The sequence below is a fragment of the Nannobrachium achirus genome, assembly GCF_963921795.1.
Source record: "Nannobrachium achirus genome assembly, chromosome: 19".
NCBI lineage: Eukaryota > Metazoa > Chordata > Actinopteri > Myctophiformes > Myctophidae > Nannobrachium > Nannobrachium achirus.
The window spans coordinates 21,204,432-21,228,182 of NC_137826.1; the positions used below are offsets into that span (position 1 = coordinate 21,204,432).

The 23,751-nt window shown below is 42.1% G+C and overlaps 3 protein-coding genes across 3 annotated transcripts; 1 reads left to right on the plus strand and 2 right to left on the minus strand.

Moving 5' to 3' along the window:
* Positions 1 to 1,892: 1,892 nt before the first annotated feature.
* Positions 1,893 to 12,978, minus strand: bicdl2 (BICD family like cargo adaptor 2). Its single transcript, XM_080748528.1, has 10 exons — positions 12,873 to 12,978; positions 11,187 to 11,766; positions 9,861 to 10,076; positions 8,734 to 8,850; positions 7,769 to 7,915; positions 7,198 to 7,332; positions 5,885 to 5,959; positions 5,125 to 5,207; positions 3,859 to 3,973; positions 1,893 to 2,155 (listed from the first exon to the last, which is right to left on the minus strand). Exons 2-10 carry the CDS (start codon positions 11,430 to 11,432, stop codon positions 1,976 to 1,978), a joined length of 1,314 nt encoding a protein of 437 aa, XP_080604654.1. The 5' UTR covers positions 11,433 to 11,766; positions 12,873 to 12,978; the 3' UTR covers positions 1,893 to 1,975.
* Positions 12,979 to 13,959: 981 nt separating this feature from the next.
* mia (MIA SH3 domain containing) lies at positions 13,960 to 15,499 on the plus strand. Its single transcript, XM_080749875.1, has 4 exons — positions 13,960 to 14,177; positions 14,569 to 14,702; positions 14,793 to 14,903; positions 15,033 to 15,499. Exons 1-4 carry the CDS (start codon positions 14,060 to 14,062, stop codon positions 15,054 to 15,056), a joined length of 387 nt encoding a protein of 128 aa, XP_080606001.1. The 5' UTR covers positions 13,960 to 14,059; the 3' UTR covers positions 15,057 to 15,499.
* Positions 15,500 to 18,236: 2,737 nt separating this feature from the next.
* LOC308304690 (alpha-crystallin B chain-like) lies at positions 18,237 to 19,803 on the minus strand (the record flags this gene model as incomplete). Its single annotated transcript, XM_080749316.1, has 3 exons — positions 18,237 to 18,434; positions 18,764 to 18,886; positions 19,615 to 19,803. 3 exons carry the CDS (start codon positions 19,801 to 19,803, stop codon positions 18,237 to 18,239), a joined length of 510 nt encoding a protein of 169 aa, XP_080605442.1.
* Positions 19,804 to 23,751: the final 3,948 nt, after the last annotated feature.

The window sequence follows — 23,751 nt, forward strand, 5'->3', positions numbered from 1 at the left end:
GCAAATATGATATATATCTAGTGGTCATAGGAAAAAACATGACTTAGGATATCTTCTAGATTGGTTAAAATAAAGTTCTGATTGCAGCTTTAAGTCCTTTGTCAAGCCAGCTGGAGCATGTTACTGCTCTTTGTTCATGACCCTGTCAGAGCATTGTACAGCCCTACTTTAGGACAGTGGTCCTCAACCTTTTCAGGCTGTGACCCCCCAAAATAATCATATTTAAACTGGGGACCCCACACCCTGATAATCACTTGGAATGTAGGAGTTGAGGGCGGCATTTAGTTTGACTCGGTTCCACAGATAAAATGTTTTTGCCTCTTTCTTATATTATTATTTGACAATTTATTTGGCCAATGTTTGACCAGTTTTTATAGTATAGTTTGTTGATTACTTTTGATGCAGTAATGGTCTTCTTTCTTTCTTTCTTTCTTTCTTTTTTTTGTATTACAAATGTCTTAAAAGTCCTTAAATTATCACTTTACTGTCATCTGGGGAGTGGGGACTCCCTTTAAAATAATGTACACAGGTTAAGAACCACTGCTTTAGGGCTTGGTACATAGTGTATTGGAAGGTATGTATATAGATGTACAGTATGTATACTGATCCTACGGAACTGTATGCAACAATCTGCACTACTCTACACACTCCTGACTCTGGGCCTTTTGAGTTATTCTTGACAGATTAAATGTAACTTGTATGTACAGTATGTATTATTTATGGACTGTTGTCCTATTAATTAGCATTCTGGCAAGGAGTAAGTGTGTTTAGTTTAGTTTTGTTTAAAATCAATAAAGAGGTTATTTATTTATTTTTCTGTATTTGTACTGGTGGATTTCTTAAGGTGTTTTATGGAGAGCTTTGAGGTACCAAGTGGGGCCATTCACACTGAGCGCTATAACTATAATATAGTTTTAAAAATCAAGTCAAGTGGGTGACAGAGTTCACATCAATTATTAAAAAAAATAAAAAAAATACAATTGTAAATGGTGCATTTATATAGCGCCTTTATCAAATGATTATGCATTCACCCATTCAAACACACATTCATACACTGATGGCAGAGGAAACCATGCAAGGCACCAACCTGTTCATTGTGAGCAATATAGCGTGTAGTTTAGCGTGTTTTGCTCAAGGACACTTGATTTAGAAGGCATTTGTAGAATACCAGTAGTTCATACCATTGACATTTACAACCAGACATCCAGTGTTTACAGTACTCACTTTTATGAGAACTAATTTAGCAGCATTGGAGGAAATGAAGGAAACTGATTAGAGCCTCTCTCTGTATACTGTAAGTTACGGTATTATTAATTGTTATTACACAGCTTGGTTGAATGCTTGATTCTGATTGGTCAATCCCTGAACTCAGCGGTGTGTTATTTCTGGATAATGACTGCACAGCTCAACAACGGACCTCTGTCTAATCAAAGGCTCAGAGCACCTGGCTGCGTTGCTTGATTTTTATGCTGGGTCCAACATGACAGACATGTAAACAAATACACATTTAATGTATTTATTAAGTAGCCGTGTAATAAGCGGGATAATTGCCTTGGCACCAGTTGTTGTTGAGAAAAAACTCCCTTCGGGATGATTTAACACCTCGGCTTTGCCTTTGTGTTTAATCATCGTGTCTCATATTGACAGCAGGCAGCACTAACGATAATTGTGATAATAATGTTCACAAAGCGGTGTGGTCTCTGTTCTCTCTGTGTTGTCAGTTGAGCCAGTCAAAGAAACAGTCACCAAATGATATAGCAGATAAAAAATAATTATTTTTCAATTTACAGAAGATAAAACATGAACTGCTGGAGAACAAACTATGAAATTATAGATACTGTACATATATACAAAAAAGTTAAATATATTCAAATATGAGGTAGGTAGAACGTCTCCTCTTTAAAAAACTAACAAAAAACATCTCTACCCTCTATCTAATGTGTTTATCCAATGTTTGGGGATGAAGAGCACCAGTCTATTGTTTATCTCTGAACAGAGAGGAGAAGAATCCTTTCCCTCCTTCTCCCCTCATTCTCAAGGATTTGCTTCTCTGCAGTCCTGTAGATTTTTCTTTTTCCTCCTGTTTGTTCTGCAGTTTCTCTCGCTCCTCCTCCCGTTGTTGGACCTGCTGATTGATGACCAGCCGCATGTCCTCCTGCAAAGAGGTTCAAATAGACAGAAGGATCAATGACAGCCAGTAAACAAAAGGTTGCTGGTTTGATGCCCCATAACAGCAGCACCTTTATGCTGCTTATATATCGTCGTTGTCGGGTGGAAACCTTGTATGTCCAAAACCGTTCGCTTTGTATTTATCATTTTAAAAATAGTGAAAATAGCTGATCTACAAGCATTGTGTGCTTGTAGATCTGCTATTTTCACTAGTTTTGTGCGACACTTGTACGATGAAGCAGGGCTTTACTTTGTGAAAAAAGTACAAAATTGGAAGTGACAATATCTATCTATAAATGCGAGAAGTCTCTGCGTGTGTGTCTGTCTGTCTGTCTGTCTGTCTGTCTGTGTGTGTGTCTGTAATCCGCGTATCTCGAGAACCGTTCGTCCCACCGGCTTCAGATTCGGCACGCGCGTTCCCCGCCGCGGCACGGAGTGCAGTGCCGGGTCTCGACCCGACCCGACGCGCGGTTTTCCCGAACCGGCGCGAAACGTTCGGAATCTCCTTATGCGGGGTTGATTGTTGACATCAGGCTGTTCCGGAGGAAATCGGCGCTGACTCATATAATAATGCATCTTTTTCTTTTTAAGGAGGATGATTTTGGTCAATCTGTCTATCAAGCAGTGGTGAAAGAACTACTTAGTAAAACTAGCAATACCACAATACAAAAATACTCTGTTACAAGTAAAAAGGCCTGTGTTCAAAATGTACCAAAAGTACTAAAATATTAGAAAATAGCTTATGTATAAGGTGGTAAATGCATGTTTTATAATATAATAATGTATATCTGCAAATAACTAACTTTTCAAATAACTATAGTGGAGTTTAGTACAATATATATACAATGCAATTGGAAATATTCCAGTAAAGTAAAAGAAATACCTCAAAATTGTACTTAAGTACAGTACTTGATTAAATATGCTAAGTCATTCAACACATTATTGCCAAATGAAATAACATCATGAAAACAATGGATTTAATAGACCTCTAGGGGTCACTAGTGAGGCAGTTAGGCGAGACTTGTTGATATGCTAGTTCAGTGGTTCTCAACCTTTTCAGGCCGCCACCCCCAAAATACTCATATTTTAATTGGGGACCCCCCCCCCCCCCACACACACACACACACACCCTGACGTGCACTAAGAGTTGAGGCATTACATTATGTATACATGGTTATATTGTGAAAATAGCAGATCTAAATGCTCACAGGCGTTGTGAGCATGTAGATCTGCTATTTTCACAATTCCTGCCTCTAATATTTGACAATTTGGCATTTTTGTATTTGTCATTTTAGAGGTAGTAAAAAGCCCTTAAATTGTCACTTTAGAAATGTGAATAACCCTCTATATACACTTAAACGTTATGTTGGTTTGTTTACTGTTGAGTGAGAAAGCAATGTCGCACATTAAATTAATCATCTGGGGACCCCCCAAAATAATTTGGGGACCACCCCCAGGTTGAGAACCACTGTGCTAGTTGACTACTATTTTTTGAACACAAATCTTCTCTTCTGGTGGGTCAGATGGGGTCTGCAGCCAAATGCATTTATTTTGGAGGTCCTTGGCATAAAAATGCCACTTGAGTTCAACTTTTGTTGATGAAAATAAGTTATGAATAATTTCACAACATCTCCCACACCTCCTCTGTACTGTGTTACTTTTCATATCATTACACACAAGCAGACTCACCTGCCAAGCATCAACCTCCTGGGACAGCGCCACCTTGTGTTTAATGGTGTTGAGGAGCTGCTGGGTCAGTGACTCTTTCTCCTGCCGCACCATCAACAACTCATTCTCTAGGGAACTGGAAAAGGATGCACATACTGTAGATGACTGGCAAATCTTGTGAGTCTGGAATTCCTTAATTGGCCAAGTAAGCTAGCACATACAAAGAATTTGATTTGATTATGCTTAATTTATAATTGTTCATACAGTGGCGTTATTTTTTGATAGTCTTTGTTAGACACATGACAGGCAATCGCAGGAGGACTGGATTTCATTACCCTTCCAATACAGACTAGTAATGGGGATTGATGTTCTCAAAAACAAACAAAAAACATAGGGGAGTGGTGTGTCTCTTCCAGTTTCTTTAACTACTCGGGTTTTCCACGCCAGAAAGCCTGGTTTTCGTATCAACTTGAACGTGAACCTGTTTAGAGAGCCTGCTTTCCGTATCCGGTCATTTACGTGCACACACGTGGTAACATGCATGCATCGTTTCCGTACCCGCTCTCGATTTTTTTATTTTATTATTTTATTAGGCACAATTAATTTACACACAAGTACAGTGGACACATTTAAAAAAACATGCAGCACATCACTGGTACGGCTAAAAGCATTCTGTCCAATAGGAACATCCCAATAAGTCATTTTACAGTCTTGATTCCATTGGAAGTCCTTGGCACTCAATTTAGAACATGGTAACAATAACAAAGCAATATTCGTTGCATTTGATAAAAATAAATAGTTCACTATATGTTCAGCACAGGGGAAAAGGGGGGGAGGGTCTCACTTCTTGTCTGTCTTCAGGGAGAAAGTGATGACTACCTAAGCCTCTGTCCTCCTGAAAGATGAATTTCAGGGCCGTTTTTGAAGGAGGCCAGCGAGCTACTTGTTTTAAGGGAAATAGTCAAGGAATTCCACACTTCAGTGGCAGTATTGTAAAAGGAGAATTTCCCCATGTTTGTACTATGGATTTGTATTATCAAATCGTTATTTGCCCTCCCTCTGGTGTTGTAGTTGTGGGTGTCGCTAACTTTTTGGAGGTGTTTGGTCATATATGCGGGCACTGTGGGGGTTGATGGTAGATTTGCATTGATTTGACTATTTTGAAAGTCAGTCCCATTTTCAATTGTTTAAGACTTAAGACTCAGACTTGATCCCATTCTACCTATACCTGTACAGGTGAATTAAGGCAACCCCACCCTTCCCCCAAGAGTCTCTCTCAAGCATTACCTGTAGCTTGGTTTTCCTGAGCTTCTTCTAAATGGTTTGACTTCCTCTCCCAGAGACTCAAGTTCCTCCTGTTGACAGCGCAACTGAAAAAAGGAAATAATGCATTATTATACTTACATTATTCCACACTTGAACAAATCAGATTTCTCTTTGGGATTTATAGGTACATGCTTATAACAAAACATATATAAGGCTATTAATATCACAATCAAATTATACCATTGTATTACAGTATATTGTTGTACAGGTGAAAGGACAACTTATACTGAGAATAGACACAAATTGTATCTGCACTGTACTTGGATATCTACATTGAAAATATCATTAATACTTCTATATTACAGTAAGGTAATTATACTTTATCCAATCAATGATTCCACAGTTCATAGGCTAAAAATGGGATACGCTCTGTAACCTCTGTTGAACATTGTCTTATTTCTTCCTTGAACACCATATACTCAAAAATGTCAACTACTACTAGTAACAAATGTTTTCTTGAGCATGATAGATCACACTTTAAACATTTGGACAATTGATAAGATCATACTTTTCAAGTTTGCAGTACTTCATGTATAAGTGCAGTAATAGGCACCTGCAATACCAACAGTATACAGTTACAGTAATGTACTGTATGTGCCTACAGTACATACTTTCACCATGAATCTCAAGTCAACAAAAGCACATAACCTCAGTTACACAACACTAAATTCTTAGCTTATTAGTGTTCAAGAACAGTTCATACTTATACGTAGTTACAAACCTCCTCTTTCAATGCCTGAATCTCATCATCTCTTGCTTGCAGGACGGTAGAATGTGCTAGCAGAGCCTCTGTCGCCTGGTTAGGAAGGAAGAGTATAGACCAGATCAGAATGTGTGTAAACAAACTGACATAGAATGTCTATGGATATCTACACAATATAAAATAAAGTGTCCAGAACATTAGCTATGTCAGTAGCCTGTGGATATTTAGAACAAAATAATATATTTCTAATTTCGTAACAATATTTAACAATATCATAATACTATAAGTTCTTCCAGAAATAAGGTTAACACTGCTCCATTGTGATCCTTGCCGGCGTTATCTACCCAGAAATAAAGTTTTGGTGGTGATATCATGATATTTCAGTCTATACTTTATAGTTTACCACACAGCAGAGGTCTTAATTAGCAAAGCTACTGCCCAGTTCTTGTTGGACCAGCACTTTGTATTAAATAGTAAAAGATCATGAAAAGAAGGATGTCAGTACATGCTGAACAAACACTAGCTAGAGTTACTGTGAGAAGAATTATAGCCAGATTAAGAGACATAAAATAAAATATATATTGATTACTCACCCCATGGAGACTTAAATTCATGTTTTTGTAACATTCCTAAGCCAATAATTTGATGACCAGCATTGGTTCCCTATGGAGACACAAAGAGTCTCCTCAAAATATTGGCTAAGGAATGCGACAAAAACTAAATAATCTCCATGAATTCAAGTCTCCATGGAATGTCATGGGGGGGAACTATCCCTTTAAGTAACGACAAATAACTAATAACATGCACATAATTTCATTTCAGTGTGAGAGGAATGATAGAAATGGAGACTGAAATTAGTTGAATTTAGACATTTAGCAGGTGCTTCTATGCAGAGCAATAGGATGGCATGAACCCTACTGTAGTCAACAAACAGCAGTGTTAATGGTCAAGGAGTGCAAAGAAAAACAATTAATTGCTACAAAGTAGGATACTAAGTAAACATCAAACCTAAAGCATCTGTCTAAACAACTAGCTAAAGAACATTCTTAGCAGTGTTCAAACAAATAGTGTCTATTTAAATAACAGAACATAATGTGATCAATTAACCAACCATGCATTTGCATACTAGTTACCTACTGTAGAGGGTTAGTACGGTAAGTATTTTGCAAACTCTACAACATTGTTGTAACATTGTTGTTCACTGTGTTGTGTATTTGTACATGCGCCTGCATACTGTATGTGTACCATGTGATTGCCATGTACGGTCATGTGTTGTGTGTGTGTATATAATATATCTATATATACTATATGGTTGGGGGGTCTCTGTGTACCTGTGATTGCTGAATTTCGCTAAGCAGGGACATAGGTTGCGTGCATGAATCTTCCAATAAGCGCTCTTCTCCAAGGTTCTGCAAGGAGCGATTCAACGTACGCAACTCAAACACCATTCCTCGCTCCTGCTCTAGCTATGTACAGCATACACACACACACACACACACACACACACACACACACACACACACACACACACACTCACACACACACACACACACACACACACATATCCACACAGACATGCATAGACATACACAGACATGCGTGAGAGCACACACAGAGAGAGAGAGACACACACACACACACACACACACACACACACACACACACACACACACACACACACACACACACACACACACTTGGATATTAGACATACACAGCAACAATGAGTGTGTCTCACACCAAGTCGTGTTAGTAAACGGTTAGTGATGTAAGTTACTTCTTATTCGACAGGCCCACACAATCACCCCTGCTCAGGCTTAATCCCTCATTCTCAGTCTTGAAATAATTAAAGGTTTCAAATCACTTCAAGTCTTTTTACCGACAAGCTGCTGGTGGCCTCACCTCGGTTTCTCTCTCGTTCAGTTTGCCCTGCAGATCTGTCACTCTTTCTCTCAGCCCTTCCCTCTCCACTCGCAACCTCTCACTGTCCTCTTGGGAAGCTTTGATTTGTTCCTCCATGTGTGACAGTCTCTCTTGCAACATTCTGTTCTACAGTGGGGGAAGGCAGACATTGAGGGTTAGCGTTAGGATCAGGGTTAAGCCCAATTCATTACGTTGTTGCACAACAACACCGTCGTGCAACAGAGCATAAATCAGGCTTTAGATTGGACACACGGTGGTACTGGATAAGTGTTTGTAAATCTATATGGTGCTTACATGCCCATATATCAAAACCAGAGAGAATGGGGCACCTGAAATCATATGTCATTATTATTATTATTATTAACAGTAGTAAGACGCCTCAGGGCGACAAGCAACCTCGCCCTAAAGGCCATGTCTTGGCCATCTGGCCAGTGGTATATCATACCAGTTACCCATATATGGAGACCCCTGGTACCCATGTATGGAGATCGATGTACGGTATATGGAGATATGCTGTGAGAGCCCAAACATGCTTACTCAGTTATTCGTTTTGTCCTATGACATCTCGTCTATGACATCTGACATCTTCATCCATACAATCCCTTTTACGCCCATACCGGTACATGGAGATCCCTGTCTGTAGACTAGAGCCAGCCACACAGATATGGGCTGTCTTGGCCATATATGGATTCTGTTAGTGTGGTATGTGGCCTCCCTATATGGGCATTCCCATATGAAGTCCTGTTAGATATGGGCTTAATATTTATATTGATGACATCAGGGATCTCCTTTGGTTGCAATTATTGTTGTTTTAGTGAGCATACATTTTGTTAATTATCCAGGGCCATTAACAACAAGTGAGTGGTACTGGGGATCAGAGTTTTGCTCAAGGACACTTCAGTAGTTGATGTCACATATATAGAGTAGTACAGTATGTACTGTACCTCTGCCTGTATGCTCCCCATTTGCGTGTAGCTTATATTTCTGCTGAAGGAGGTTTCGTCCATCTCTTCTCGAAGAGAGCGGAGCTCTGTCCTGAGGGTATGTTCCAGTGTTACAGCCTGAATGGTTGGCAGAGAGAGAGAGAGGGAGGGACAGAGACGAGACAGAGTTAGAAACACTATTGTTCTCACTGACGTTGAAGTAACAACGGTAAGAGCCCCTGAACCTGCCAGGCCACATTGCTCCTATCTATGATTTGACATAACCACATGACAACATGGGAACACTCTCTTTCTTTCTTTCTTTTTTTATGTAGGCTATCCCTCTTCCTCTCTCGTTTACTCTTTCTATCTCTCTTACCCACACTCTGAACTCAGAAATGATTCTCTTAAAGGACCACTTCAACTATTTTCAATCTTATCTTTATATAATTGCATTGGTCCTCATTAATGTTCATTACAACATGGTGCTATTTCTGTCCACTCGCCCTGTGTCGTCAGAGGTGGGCTGAGGACAGGTTTTTATGCAGGTTTTTTCAGTATGCTAACTTTTCAGGAAGACAAAGGCTGTAGTTTCTATTAGCTTGGAATAACCATCGACATGGTCATTGGTAGGTAGGATTCTGAACTGTCCACAGCCTAGTACTGAGATGCAGAGCGAATACACAGAATTGGTGCCATCTTATAATGTGCATTAGTGAGGAGGACCAATGATATGGTAATAACATAATAAGTAAGTAAGAGGTTAGGTTAAAGTGGGTGAAGTGCTCCTTTTAATGGAAAAGCATGTGTGAGCAATGTAGATCGGCTATTTTCACAATTTCTGCCTCTAAAATTATATATTTATATTAAGGACTATAAATAGTTCTTAAATTGTAACGTTAGAAATGTGCAGATACCCTCTATACACTTATACTGTATGTTGGTTTGTTTACTGTTGAGTGAGAAAAGAATGTTGCACATTAAGCTAATCATCTGGGGACGCCACAAAATAATTTGGGGACCCCCCACAGGTTGAGAACCACTGCACTAGATGATGTGAAACATGTTTGACAATTTACAAGACAACAGTACAGTAGGACAATGATAGGACAATGATTACATTGTCCTATCATTGACGAGTTCATCACCTCTGCTAGCTGCTCCACCAAGCGCTGATTGTGATTGGCTAACTGGGTCAGCTGGTCACTCTCGTCCTTCCTTTTGTCCCGTCCTCGGCTGTGGTTTCGCTCCACCTCGGCCCGTAAGACGGCCAGGTCATTGGTCAACTCTGACTCCCTTTGGCCAGACACCAGCTCACTCATCTCCAGCTTTCTTTGAAGGACATGTTTTTCCTGCTGTAGAACCTGAGACAGACATTTTTGCCACGGACATACAAAATGAGAAGGGAATAATATTACCAGAACACATAAAGACCTAGCCCAGAATGACCATAACAGGTCATTCAGGGCCTGTTATGGTCAGAGTTATGGGTGTCCTTACAAATAAAAGATTTGGGAACTGGACTCATAATGTGCAATACAGTGTCATAGTAAATCAGTGTCATACATCTGAGGAAAACCACTTAACGTTCAGTAATTGGGGATTTTGATCAAAATAAGAACATTATAATGGTGTGTAAAAGGCCTAGTCTTTGTCACAGACACATTTGTGTGTATGGACCTATTGATGACCCCAACTCAAGACCCTTGTAGGGTTGTTGGGAGGGGGAAGCTCTGATATGTAAATTGGTGCCAACCCATTTAAAGACCTAAAAACAAACATCAAAATCTCAAACTGAATCCTGTAAACAAACAGGGAGCCAGTGGAGGGAGGCTGGATCGTGGTGGAGATTCTCAAACAGCTAGTGCCGTGGCCCTTGACAAGATCATTGCCAAGTCCAGAGTTTGCATCTGGCTCTCCAGACGTGTACCAAATCCCAGTGGAACTCTGTGGGTTCCTTTAGGGGGGGTCTAGTCTAAATTGACCCATACAAGACAAGTGTGTAACTCTGGCAGTGTACAAATGGAACCAAATGAACCCTGACGCGTTCATTTGGTTCCATTTGTACACTGTCAGAAATTTGAAAGTTTGAGAAACACTGCCATAGCCTTCCATATAAAGTCCTCGTTGTACTCATTCCACTGTACCGTCCATTGAAACGGACATATCGTCGTTGTCAGGTGGAAACCTTGTATTTGTCCAAAACCGTTCATTTTGCATTTATCATTTTAAAAATGATTTAAACTCGTGAAAACAGCCGATCTACAAGCACACAACGCCTCGCGCCGCGAGGCGTTGTGTGCTTGTAGATCTGCTGTTTTCACTACTTTTGTGTGTCGGCCTTGTATGATGAAACAGGGCTTTACTTTGCGAAAGCATGTATACATCTGAAACTTTGGAGATACGAGGTTTCCACCCGACAACGACGATATGTTTAACATACTAACATACATACTGTAGCGTCTCTGACCTACCTCCACCTGTCTCTCCCTCTCCTCCAGAGTGGCCGCCAGCTCCTCGTTCTTCTCGAGCAGGGCCTGTCCCAGCTCCGCCGCCAGGATGAGGTCCGTCTCCAGTCCTCCTCCGTCGACCCCACCAGAGAGTGGAGAGGACATGGATGTCGGGAGAGTGAGGGAGAGGGACAGCGAGGACGAGGAGAAAGGGAAGAAGGACTCCTCTAGGCTGGGAGAAGGAAGGCTGCTCTTTCTAGGGCTGAACATCGTATCCAGGGGAGGTTGAAGAAGGCGCAGTACAGAGAGTGGAGGTCAGTGCTTCGACAGCATGGTTAATGATCCACAGACACGCTGTCACAGGCCCACAGGAGGACGTGGAAAGGAATGCAGCCCCTTTTTTGTACTGTTTAAATAGGGGTTTGTGTCAAAAGGAGAAGATTGACGCGATTTGGACGTTTTCGCCTCTCTGACCTCGAAGGGTTTGGTAGCCTATGGGGTTGGTTTGGTCGGACCTGTTGGAACACGGCCTCTTTCACCTGCTACAGAGTTGTCCTCCACTGTGGCGATGTTGATGTTTTCATATTTATTCCTTATATTTACCCTGTAAAAAAGAAAATGAAAAAAACAGACATTTAGTACATCTAGTAGGCAAAGCAGTAGGAAGCGTGCTCATCATCAACTGCCACGTTTCCTGGAGCAAGAATACATCCTTCCAAAGCAGGCTCCAGTTCCCTTGGATAAGATGTTAGTAAGTAAATCTCTCAAAATTAATGTCAATTTACGGTAATAACTATGGAGCTCAGCATTGCCTTGTTCCGTTTCAAGATGTGGGGCATGTGTGACGTTCTTGACCTTGTGTAGGATGTATTGTCTGAGTGAGTATCAGAGTATTTGTGTCTGGTAATGTAATCTAGCATAGCCTTTAAGCAGGTACCTTGTGTGAAAGCACCTTTTGTTGCTCTGACCGAAATACCAGTTTTACTATTATCTTTTTTCCACCCCCTTCCAAATTCCAATGGTATTATTCTCCGGCTAGGCCAACACCTACTGATACAGTACGGGTCAGACAGAAATGTCTATTTATGCACTGACATTTATTGTCCTACCAGCTACTATAAATATAACAACCATGATTTATATCTCAGTTGGTTCAATGTTCAGCTGTGATTCTTGAGATTTTAAGTATGTTCCCATTCAACTTGTAGTGTTACTCACTGAATATAGCTTCCAAAATAAAATGTGTCTGGAACAGAACTGGGCTTGATTTATAAGATACCAGTCACTATCCAGCAACTTCTATGGATGTAGGCTACCTTAATATTCTGTGAGATATATTTCCTTTACAAAGTTATAACAATCTAGCTTTAGCTACTTCTGTGGCTGTAGGATATAGCCACAGGATATAGTATAGGCTATACTTGAATTGTTCCATTTTGTAAAGACTGTTGTTTTGAAAAGTGCTATAAAAACGCTGTTATTATCATTATTATTACTACAGAAACCCCCAAAAGAAAAGTTGTCTGTCAGCCTTATTGCGTCAGCATCAGCCTCACCTGTTAAGAACTTTATGTCCCTCATATCAATGACCACCATTTAAATAATAATAATAATCACAATAAAAATAAACTTCCCTTCAACCAATGCTAAACCACGGATTTCTTTGGTGAAATAGAACTTTGAATGAACAAAAAGAAAAGTTTTCCTTACCTGCTGTGCTGTTACTGTATAGTTGCCAGCTAACTCCTCCGGTGTGATTCTTCCTGTCTGGTGGGTTGTTTGCATGTGCCTATGTTGTTGTGTGAGTGCGTGTGCGTGTGCGCGGCGTTTGGCTGGTTTCCTTGGGAGCAGTGGAAACATAGGAGACTCCACCCCTTGGAGAGAGAGAGAGAGAGAGAGAGAGAGAGAGAGAGAGAGAGAGAGAGAGAGAGAGAGAAAGAGAGAGAGTCACACAACAACATGATGAGAGGTAGAATCAGTGAAGCCTTTGTCGTAAGCCACTCCCCTGCCATCTACTGGTAGAACCAGGTAATTACAGGTGAGAATCATAACAATGGCTTTTAAAGTTTTTTATTTATTTCAAGGACCAGGAGGACCCCATAACTCTTGGTTCCAAATGGAACCAAAGGGACCCTTACTGTTCCATTTGTTTCCATTTACACACTCACAGAGTTACAGACCTGTAAGGGTCCATTTGGAACCACCCCGGAAACCTAAGGGACGGGTCCCTGCCGGACCCCACTTTCATTTTTTGTGTCATTTGTGTGCTGTTTCGAGCAAGCGACGTTGCTCTATAGGAATAGGAATACATGACAAGGCATTACTGTATCTAGCCTTCACATAATCCATGCATACTACTACTCAATAGGCATAGTTGCTATACACAAATCAGCCAGACAAAAACCTGGTACCAAACCTGAAAGATATGGCAAAGTGCTATGGAAGTGCAAAAAGTCCCAAGTGCCCTGTGAGCATTCAGCCAGTCATTTCACAACTAGAGGTAATGCAGGGTGAGAGGGGAAGAGAGAAGGAGGTCAGTACACAACCAGGGGTCTGTCTACTCTGGCACCTCCTCCTCCTCCTCATGCCCTTCGTCCTGTTTACCTGCTGCTAGAAGGGCTGAAAGGAGCTCTGTTTGTTTGTGTGTGTGTGTGTGTGTGTGTGTGTGTGTGTGTGTGTGTGTGTGTGTGTGTGCGTGCGTGCGTGCGTGCGTGCGTGCGTGCGTGCGTGCGTGCGTGCGTGCGTGTGTGTGTCAACGTTTAAGTTTGGTGGGGGTGTGGAGAAAAAGGGTCTGCCATCATTGGACCCCATTCTCAGAGAAAAGCAGTCAGACACAGGATTTCAAACAACTCCACACAATACGACCCAAAGCTAAGCTGACACACACAGATACAGAGATGTCCTGCAGTCTTGCTTGTTTCCTGTTGCTGTGCATTGTGCTGCCTCTCTCTGAGGCTGGACGACAGATGCCCAAACTCTCCGATAAGAAACTTTGTGCCGATGCCGAGTGCAGCAGTGAGTAGTAATTATATTAACTGTATTCAACCATATAGCCCCTCTGGATTTTCATTTTTTAAACGTTATGAAAATGTTACTTGTGTGTTGTGTTGTGTTGTGTTGTGTTGTGTTGTGTTGTGTTGTGTTGTGTTGTGCTACTTTGGTTGGTCATGGGGAAGGTGCAGACTAGACAACCACACGTCTCCTCTGATACACACAGAGGTGCCACTGCCAGCTTGTCGCTTCTTTTATTAACCTGACAGTGAGGAGTTTCACTGGGAGGGTGCAACGACTGCAGATGAACACATCACAGTTCCTCTAAGTTGATGCTCAACTTGTCCGTAGACCTGGGAGTGAGAATGTTTAAGTTCACCATTTGTGTGTCTTCTGTTTTCCTTCTGTCCTATAGACCCCATCTTGATAGCACGTGCCTTGCAGGACTACTATCCTGGTGACTGCCGGTTCATCCCAATCAGACAGGGCCAACTGGTCTATGTTTATGCCATGCTGAAGGACAGAGGGAACCTTTACTGGGCCGGCAGTGTGAGTGTTATAGTTTCACAACTTTGCATATATTTTTGTGGTTTCTATTTTATTTTATTTACATTTGGATCCTTGTTGTTAATGTAACAGGTTCAGGACTCCTACTATGGGCAGCAGGAGGCTAGGATTGGGCATTTCCCCAGCAGTGTGGTAGAGGAGACACATGCACTCACACCAGCAACCACTGAGGTCCAGACTACTGTAGGTGGACACACAAACACATGCACACACGCACTCACTCACTCACTCACTCACTCACTCACAGTGGATTCATGTGTGTGGTCTGGTCTTAATGTCCCCTTTTTACTGTATTTCTCCTCTAATTTGCAGAAATGGGACTTTTACTGTTACTGAGGTGCACAGCTGACATTCATCCCCGGTGAAGAACACAACCTTCTTGTAGCCTAAACGACTTTAAGTACAATACAACTGTCTATTCCTGTAAGCGCTGAACAAACTCCTAAAGCTGTTATGCAAAACTAAGCCCCACAGCTACCAATGTAACTGGTATTTAACAAGGCTGAACAAAGCACCGCTGCTGCTTAAAAATGTGCAATGCTCATTGTGTTTTATTGCTTGTCAAATGTCAACCCATCTAACCTCCTACTTTTCTGGCAACATGTCCATGTATAATGCATGTGTGCATGTACTGTATGTAGGGCTGTCACAATTATTACATAATCGTCTAAACGTTATTATTTGACATAATCGTGATTATTTTTCATAATCGTTTCCATGTTGAAAATGTTTTATATATTTTTTTAAAGTAAAAAATAGTGGAAATAGCAGATCTACAAGCTCACAACGTGTCGCATCGCGACGCGTTGTGAGCTTTTAGATCGGCTATTTCCACTATCAATGTTCTTTTTTAAGTATAAAATTGTCAAATATGTCAGTAATTTCTTTGTATATTTAGGTTATGTGTCATATCTGCCATGTGCAACTTCAAAGCCTAAAAGCCAAACAGAAATGTAATTGTCAACGACAAAAACACAATTAAATCGTTAATCGCAATTATTTGACTGACAATTAATCGTCATGTAACATGTCATAATCGTGACAACCCTAACTGTATGTCGATCAATTTGACTTTCAACCTGTTTTGATTATCCCTTGGAGACCTGTGCTACTGCATACTTGCCACATCCATTGTTTTTTATAATTGACAGAATCCTCTTTGTTTACACTTGTCTATGTGCTAATTTTAGATTTTGATAATTGTTTCTCAATGTGAATAGAATCGCTATAGAACAGTGGGTTTACATTTTTGGTGCATAAGGGACACCAGTGGACAACTCAAAATCAAGGCATACCTGTATTCAGTTGTTCTACCAGCTCATGTGATACAATTATACCATTTTACAATACAATAAAAAAGATAAATAGAAAATGCGTGACAGTTTGTATGCAATAATAATGTGTACTGTGTGATTGTCATAACATTTCCACACTGAATCACTGCTTTAGAAGCAACAGATACAAAAGTTCAACATTGCTTTAATGCAAACAAGAGAAGACACAGAGATAAATTAATGTTTCAAGGTTTATTCTAATGATTGTTATGCAAAACAGGTTTGTTTGTTTTTTGTTAATACATCTGGCGATGGAGGTGTTATCATTACAGGGTATTGATGGAGCCATGGGCCATATCTCAGCAAACATGAATGCAGCTATAAATATGAAGGCTCATGGTCATATCAAACACAGACTTCACACTCACCTTTACACACGCGTGCACACACACACATGCGCGTGCATGCACGCACGCACGCACGCACGCACGCACGCACACACACACACACACTCACACTCACACTCTCACACGCACACACACACACTCATTCACTCACTCACACTCTCTCACACACACACACACAAACACACACACACACACACACACACACACACACACACACACTGATCTTAGCAGCTCTGAGCTCATGTTCCTCGGTAGCAAGGAGCCCAGCTTCCCCTTCTCTCAATATTAATTCTGATCTTGGCCCCCCCATCCTCAGCTGTCCTCCTGTTGATCCACCCTCCCTCTTCTTTGCCCCCGGTCCTTCCAGAGACAGACTTTACACCTGGTCCCTCGTCTGTTTTTAAACAACATACTGAAGCCCGATTTATACACCAAATCAGGCTTTACACCTATATGCTTCCAGAAAGCCTTATTTTCCTCCACACAGAGAAACAAACAATCAAAACCAACACATTACTCTCTCAGACATTATCTTCGGCACACCATGACATTTTGAATTTATGTCCATTAGTAGCCTACTCTTCACCAGGCACTTGAAAATACTAGTGAATAAGCCTCACTGTACCAGCACTGCTGAATTTAAACTGATGTTTAATTCTGTTGTTGTTAGCTTGGAATCAGCAGTGTACATTTATTTTTTTCCATCAATGAATGCTGACAATGTTGTCAACATGCTGTTACTTTCTAGTAACTTTAATGCCTAAAGGTTGTCGATAAGCAGACTTGTACATAATTAAATTCTAAATGCCATTGGTACAGTTTTGAACAAGTCATTCACATGCACAGTGGCATCAATATAACATAAGGCACAAAGGTATATTAAAAATACATTTGCTCTGCAGATATGTGATGGGGTAGATAAAATGAGTGTTTTAGATAAAAGTCAGTGTGTTAATCACCTAATGCTGCTCCTCACTACGTCTTAAAATGCCATTCAGTGTAGCCTATCCCAGGCAGCATAGCTTTATCACGTCCGTTCAGTGAATTAGACTTTGGCTTGAAAGCACCATCTGCTTACAGAGTAAACTATAAATTAACGCCTAATTTACACTTCATCGCACAAAGGTGTCGCCTGCCGAAAATATGAGATTTTCAAGTGAAAAACCCAACATTGTGCATAATTATTAATATTTTCGACGAGTGGCACTGCCGAGTGATGAAGTATAAACCCAGGCTGTAGGGCCAGATATGAACTGATCACAAAGAAGCACTCTGTGCTATCAACATGTACAGTAAGCAGACAAACATATACGCTCACACTGCTGTCAACAGGCATGGGACAGACGGGACATATACTGAGTACAGAGATACAGGGACAGTAGCGGTTTGGGTTAGTGGTTGGATAAGTGCAGTGGTGGAAAGTAACGAAGTACTTTTACTTTAATGGGGCATTTCCAATTTTCTATACTACTCCACTACATCTCAGAGGCAAATATTGTAACTATTTGAAAACTTTAGTTACTAGTTACTTTGCAGATATAAATTATTATATTATAAAACACACATTAACTACTTTTAGCCCTACAGTACGCGTTGTGAGCTTGTAGATCTGCTATTTTCAAACATTTTAGTACTTTTACTTAAGTATATTTTGATGACAATACTTTTGTACTTTTACTCAAGTAACATTTTGAACACATTTCGTGCCTTATTGTGTAACAGAGAGTATTTCTACTTTGTGGTTTTGCTACTTTTACTTCAGTGAAATATCTGAGTACTTCTTCCACCACTGCACTGGATAAGGGTCTAGAGGTCACGGGGTCATGGGTTCTGCTCTACTTCTTCTGTCTCGTGGCACCGTCGTCGCAGGTGATGGGGATCGAGCGCTGCTCCGGACAGGCGGGGGAGCCGCGGGGGGCGGTGACCGTCAGCACGCCATCACACGACAGGCTGGAAGTGACCTCGGAGGCCAACACGCCCCCGGGGAGCTTGTACTTTCTCAGAAACTCCCTCGACACAATGCCGTGTTCGTCCTGCTAGCACATGCATTCGTGGACAGAAACGTGAGATGAGGATTAGATGAGAGGAAGTTGGGTTAGATTAGATTACATGAGATAAGAGGAGGTGAAGTGAGATTATTTGAAGTGAATTGAGATGATTCCAGGTGAGGTGAGATGTGATGAAGTGAGAAACCATAGTGTTTTTTGGTGCTAAATTAGGGTTATAGCTGCCAGCAGGAAGCTGCAGAGGGATGTATGTTTGAAACAGAATCAGAATAATAATCACAACTGCTGCTGCAGTCTAGGCCGCCATGCATCATCAGATTAAAGAGACATTATTGGTTTACATCCCATGCACTGACCTGTCTGTCCTCATGCTTGGCATGTATTGTAATGAACTCCTCGCTCACGTTGACAGACAGCTCTTCTGGGGAGAAATGCTTCACGTCCAGATAAATGATGTATCGATCCTTTTCCACACGCATCTGCAGCAGACAACACATGGATGAGACCAGTACTTCTATTGTGATATTTGACCCTGATACTTGGGCACTTGCTTCTTACAGACCTACAAGTTGTGGTCATCAGGCATTCTATCAGTATCACTTACTGCCTAAATGTGAGTTTTATGAATGATTCTGAGAATGATAGCTGAGGTTTGCAGGCCTTTGACAAGCACTCTGCCAGGCACCACAATAACACAATAGCTTATTGTTATTGTCCCCACATAAGAAGCCCACATTTCGGTTGACAAGAAACGTGGACCTTTGTTCTCGTGGCTTCCTGTTGAATATGTATTCCGTCACGTTGTCTGTTCAAAACATTGAGGACAGACAAGTAGTCGATGGAGGGTAAGTAAAAGGGAAAAGAGAATATCCGCACTCTCTGGAGTAGTTTCTTGAAGTTTTATTCATTATTATTCACCGGCTTCGGCCTGTGGCCTTCCTCAGCGTCTCAAAACGTGTTTTGAGACGCTGAAGAAGGCCAAAGGCCGATACCGGTCCTCTACTGGTGAGATTGCTGTTGTGCTAAAAATAATGAATAAAACTTCAAGAAACTACTCCAGAGAGTTTTTCCTGATACTTACTAGAATCTGCACCCAGTATGCAAAAATACTTTTTTACTCTTGTAGAGGGCGTGTCATCTCCGGACAGTATTGAACCGGCTAGGAGAGTTGTCCCAGTACGTAAAAGGGAACATTTTTATTTTTTACCTCAGCATGTCCGTTGTCAGGCCAGTTGAACCAGCGCAGGTAGGAGGGGCGTACCCAAGGGAGGGCCCAAGAAAATGGCCAGAGGAGTGGCCAATCAGAGAGCGCGTCCGCCGCCGCTGGCAGGTCTGTCAGCGTCAGCCGAGGGCTGGGAATCCGCCGGTACCAGGGGTACTGGATGGGGATGTCCATGGTGGAATAGGCCAGCAGGGGTGCAGAGATGTGTCAGGCAGGGGACTGGGCCGTCGGGTCCTGGCTCTGGAGGGTCGGGGGGGATGTCTGATAGCTGGTGGTCTGGCTCTGTCTCTTGTAGTGGGGTCCGTCCTGGTCGTGGAGCTGCTGCATGCTGCTCTGCTCTCGCCTCAACAGGGCCATTTATAGGCCTCGACTGACCCCTCCCTTCTGGCCCTCGGCTTTGGTTCCCTGTTTGTGCACCCACGTACACACATACACACACACACGAAAACATGAACACACACACAGAGATACGAACAGATCCTGCCAACACACTGATCCTTCTAGAACGATGATGTCAACTGTTTATCCCTATCTCTTTCTCTCTCTCTCGCTTTCATTTATCCAACAATTGATGGTCATCTCTCTCTCTCTCGCTCTTTCTCTCTATCGCTCTATTGGTTGGCTCTGACTCTTTCACTCTGTCAGTATCTCTCTCCACTGTCTGTCTCACTCTCATACAACCACTTGCTTCTCTCTGTCTCTCTCTCTCTGTGTGTGTGTCTCTCTCTCTCTCTCTCTCTCTCTCTCTCTCTCTCTCTCTCTCTCTCTCTGTCTAAGCTGTCTCTCTCAGTGATATGAGTTTACATTGGCCAGGGATAATGCTGATGCCCCTCGGATCACCTCCCAGGAAATACTCCCGTCTGGGACTCTGCCTGTGTGTACGAATGGTTGTGTGCATGCATGCATGCGTGCGTGCGTGCGTGTGTGTGTGTGTGTGTGTGTGTTTGAGGCATGGCTATGGTTGCCAAAGCATTAGCCCTTTCGGCCAGAAGCTTTGGATCTGTGTGTGGTGGATGTCCGGTAGAATGGGAACTGATGAGTTTGTATGGTGCAGTATTATCTTTTCTCTATGAGCTCAGTTGATAACTATGACAGGGATTTTGAAACGTGTTCAAGTTCTCAGACAATCAAATGGTCATGAATTTGGTCAAGGGAGTTGGATATGATTTTGACTTTGTGACCATGAATTCATTTTTATTGTTGTCTAAATGTCTACACTAGGGGTCTTCAACAGGGGGTCCTCAGAGTTACTACAGGGGGGCCACAACACATCTTTGTATGCAAGGTTTATTTTTTTTACATCAAACACTTAACTCTAGCATCCCTATTCAGAGGAGAACATTGGCTAAAAGTAGCAGATCTACAAGTTCACAACGCCTCACAGAACGAGCATTGTGAGCTTGTAGGTCGGCAATCGGCTTGTAGATCGGCTTGTAGATCACCGAAGAGGTTTGGTGGTGTAGAAGGAAAATTGAGCAGACCAAGTACAGAGCCAAAGGTGAAGTTTACACAGATGATAGTGCTGTCAAACAAATCTATGAGATGGCATCTATGAAAATGAAAAATCTGCATCACAATTAGACTGTACAATATGCAGGGGGTCCCTAGGATGACATAAATACCTTATGTCACCAGGCCTTTGGTATCCACACCACACAAGATGAAGGTCATAGATAAAAAAGAAATAATACATTTTCCAAACATCAATTACTATGTATAACATGTTACCACACACACACACACACACACGCACGCACGCACGCACGCACGCACGCACGCACGCACGCACGCACGCACGCACGCACGCACGCACGCACGCACACACACACACACACACACACACACACACACACACACACACACACACACACGCGCACAGTGGGAGGGAAGGGGTTAACAATGCACATTCTTCAGAATGACCTCCTGTGTGTGTGTGTGTGTGTGTGTGTGTGTGTGTGTGTGTGTGTGTGTGTGTGTGCGTGCGTGCGTGCGTGCGTGCGTGCGTGCGTGCGTGCGTGCTTGTGTGTGTGTGTGTGTGTGTGTGTGTGCGTGTTCAACAGGGGTCCGGGACCCCCAGGGGGTCCTCAGAGTTACTACAGCCGCCCATGGCTGCTGTGGTGACTACGTGTTGCGTTCTGTCGGTTGTTTGGTGTTTGTCTGTTTTTTGTTTTTATGTTATATGTGAAAAAAGTATTTGAATGCAAAAATGTAGTATGCCAAAGCAAATTCCTATGTGTATTACACAATGGTTAATAAAGTAATCTGAATCTGAATACAGGGGGTCCTCCAAATCTTTCTGTGACAGAAACTTTTTTCTCCTTTTTCATATTAACCACTTTAGCCAAAAATAGCAGATCTACAAGCTCACAACGCCTCTTTAGCCCTTTTTCCACTGACATGGCCCAACTCCACACCACACCACTCCACACCACCCACCAGTGGTGCCAGGTGCCAGGTTTTCCACTACAATGACCGGGGTAGAGTGGTGTGAAAGTGGTACTAAACGTGGTACTAAAAAGAATCCAATCCAGAGTAGGTCTGAGCTGGGCCAAACACTTCATAATGACTGATCACTCACTGACTTTTCATTTAGACCACCAGGATATAGTTGTAATACATGATAATAGATTCTATTGTGTTATAATCACTATTATAATCTATTATAGTGTATTATAATTATCATAGTAATACATTAATACTTTATAGTGTATTATAATATTTAACTCGTATAATAATAATAATAATAATATCTGGGACTTATATAGCGCTTTTCTGAGTACTCAAAGACGCTTTACATTGGGCCTACGGGGGCTAAGGGGAGGGAAGCTAAGAGCAACAACTTTATTAGGAAAAAACAAATAATGATAATAATAATTAAGAAAGAGTACAAAGAGAGATAAAACATCCAATAGTAACAACAAGAATAAAACAGGAGTTAAAAAATAAGTCAACTGGGGAAGGCAATTTGGAACAGGTGGGTTTTCAAGGCCGTTTTGAAGGCAGGGAGGGAGGGGGCATCTCTGATGGGCTTGGGGAGTTCATTCCAGAGGGTGGGGCCGGCTACAGAGAAAGCCCTGTCACCCCAGGTTTTCTTCTTAGCCTTGGGGACCTTAAGGAGGCCATCCTCACTGGACCTGAGGGAGCGTGTTGGGGCATATGGTACGAGGAGGTCGGAGAGGTAGGGGGGAGCCAGGTTGTGCAGAGCCTTGTAGGTGGTGAGGAGTAGTTTGAAGTGGATACATTGTTTTATGGGGAGCCAGTGGAGGTCATGGAGGACAGGTGTGATGTGGTCTCTGGAGCGGGTGCTGGTGAGGAGGCGAGCGGCTGAGTTTTGGACATATTGGAGTTTATTTAGGGTTTTGGAGGTGATGCCATGAAGTATGCCGTTACAGTAGTCTAGTCGGGAGGAGATGAATGCGTGGATGAGGGTTTCAGCAGCGGAGAAAGTCAGGGAGGGGCGTAGACGGGCGATGTTCCGGAGGTGAAAGAAAGCTGTTTTAGTTATATTGTTTACGTGAGGGAGGAATGACAGGGCGGGGTCGAAAATTACACCTAGGTTTCGGATACGGGAAGAGGTTTAACATTGTATAACATTGAATGACAGACAGACAGAACACAGTACTATGATAGATATTTAACTAATATAACATTGAATGACAGACAGACAGAACACAGTACTATGATAGATATTTAACTCATATAACATTGAATGACAGACAGATAGAACACAGTACTATGATAGATATTTAACTCATATAACATTGAATGACAGACAGACAGAACACAGTATGCTTCATCTCTCTCTCAACTAAAGGGTCCCTGCTTCACCTCTCTCTCAACTAAGGGGTCCCTGCTTCATCTCTCTCTCAGCTAAGGGGTCCCTGCTTCACCTCTCTCTCAACTAAGGGGTCCCTGCTTCATCTCTCTCTCAGCTAAGGGGTCCTATCCCTGCTTCATCTCTCTCTCTCTCAACTAAGGGGTCCCTGCTTCATCTCTCGCTCAACTAAGGGGTCCCTGCTTCATCTCTCTCTCAGCTAAGGGGTCCCTGCTTCATCTCTCTCTCTCTCAACCCCCCGATATAGTACGGTTTTAATATTAAGGGGCTCCCCGTGGCTTGGAAAG

Coding starts and splice junctions, on each gene's coding strand:
- bicdl2 (XM_080748528.1), bottom strand. CDS start 11,432: ATGTTCAGCCCTAGAAAGAGCAGCCTTCCTTCTCCCAGCCTAGAGGAG. Junction 8,851..9,860: donor TGGTGGAGCAGCTAGCAGAG/GTGATGAACTCG, acceptor CCAACCATTCAG/GCTGTAACACTGGAACATAC. Junction 3,974..5,124: donor TCAGGAAAACCAAGCTACAG/GTAATGCTTGAG, acceptor ATCCTTTTCCAG/TTCCCTAGAGAATGAGTTGT.
- mia (XM_080749875.1), top strand. CDS start 14,060: ATGTCCTGCAGTCTTGCTTGTTTCCTGTTGCTGTGCATTGTGCTGCCT. Junction 14,178..14,568: donor TGCCGATGCCGAGTGCAGCA/GTGAGTAGTAAT, acceptor TCTGTCCTATAG/ACCCCATCTTGATAGCACGT. Junction 14,904..15,032: donor CCACTGAGGTCCAGACTACT/GTAGGTGGACAC, acceptor TCTAATTTGCAG/AAATGGGACTTTTACTGTTA.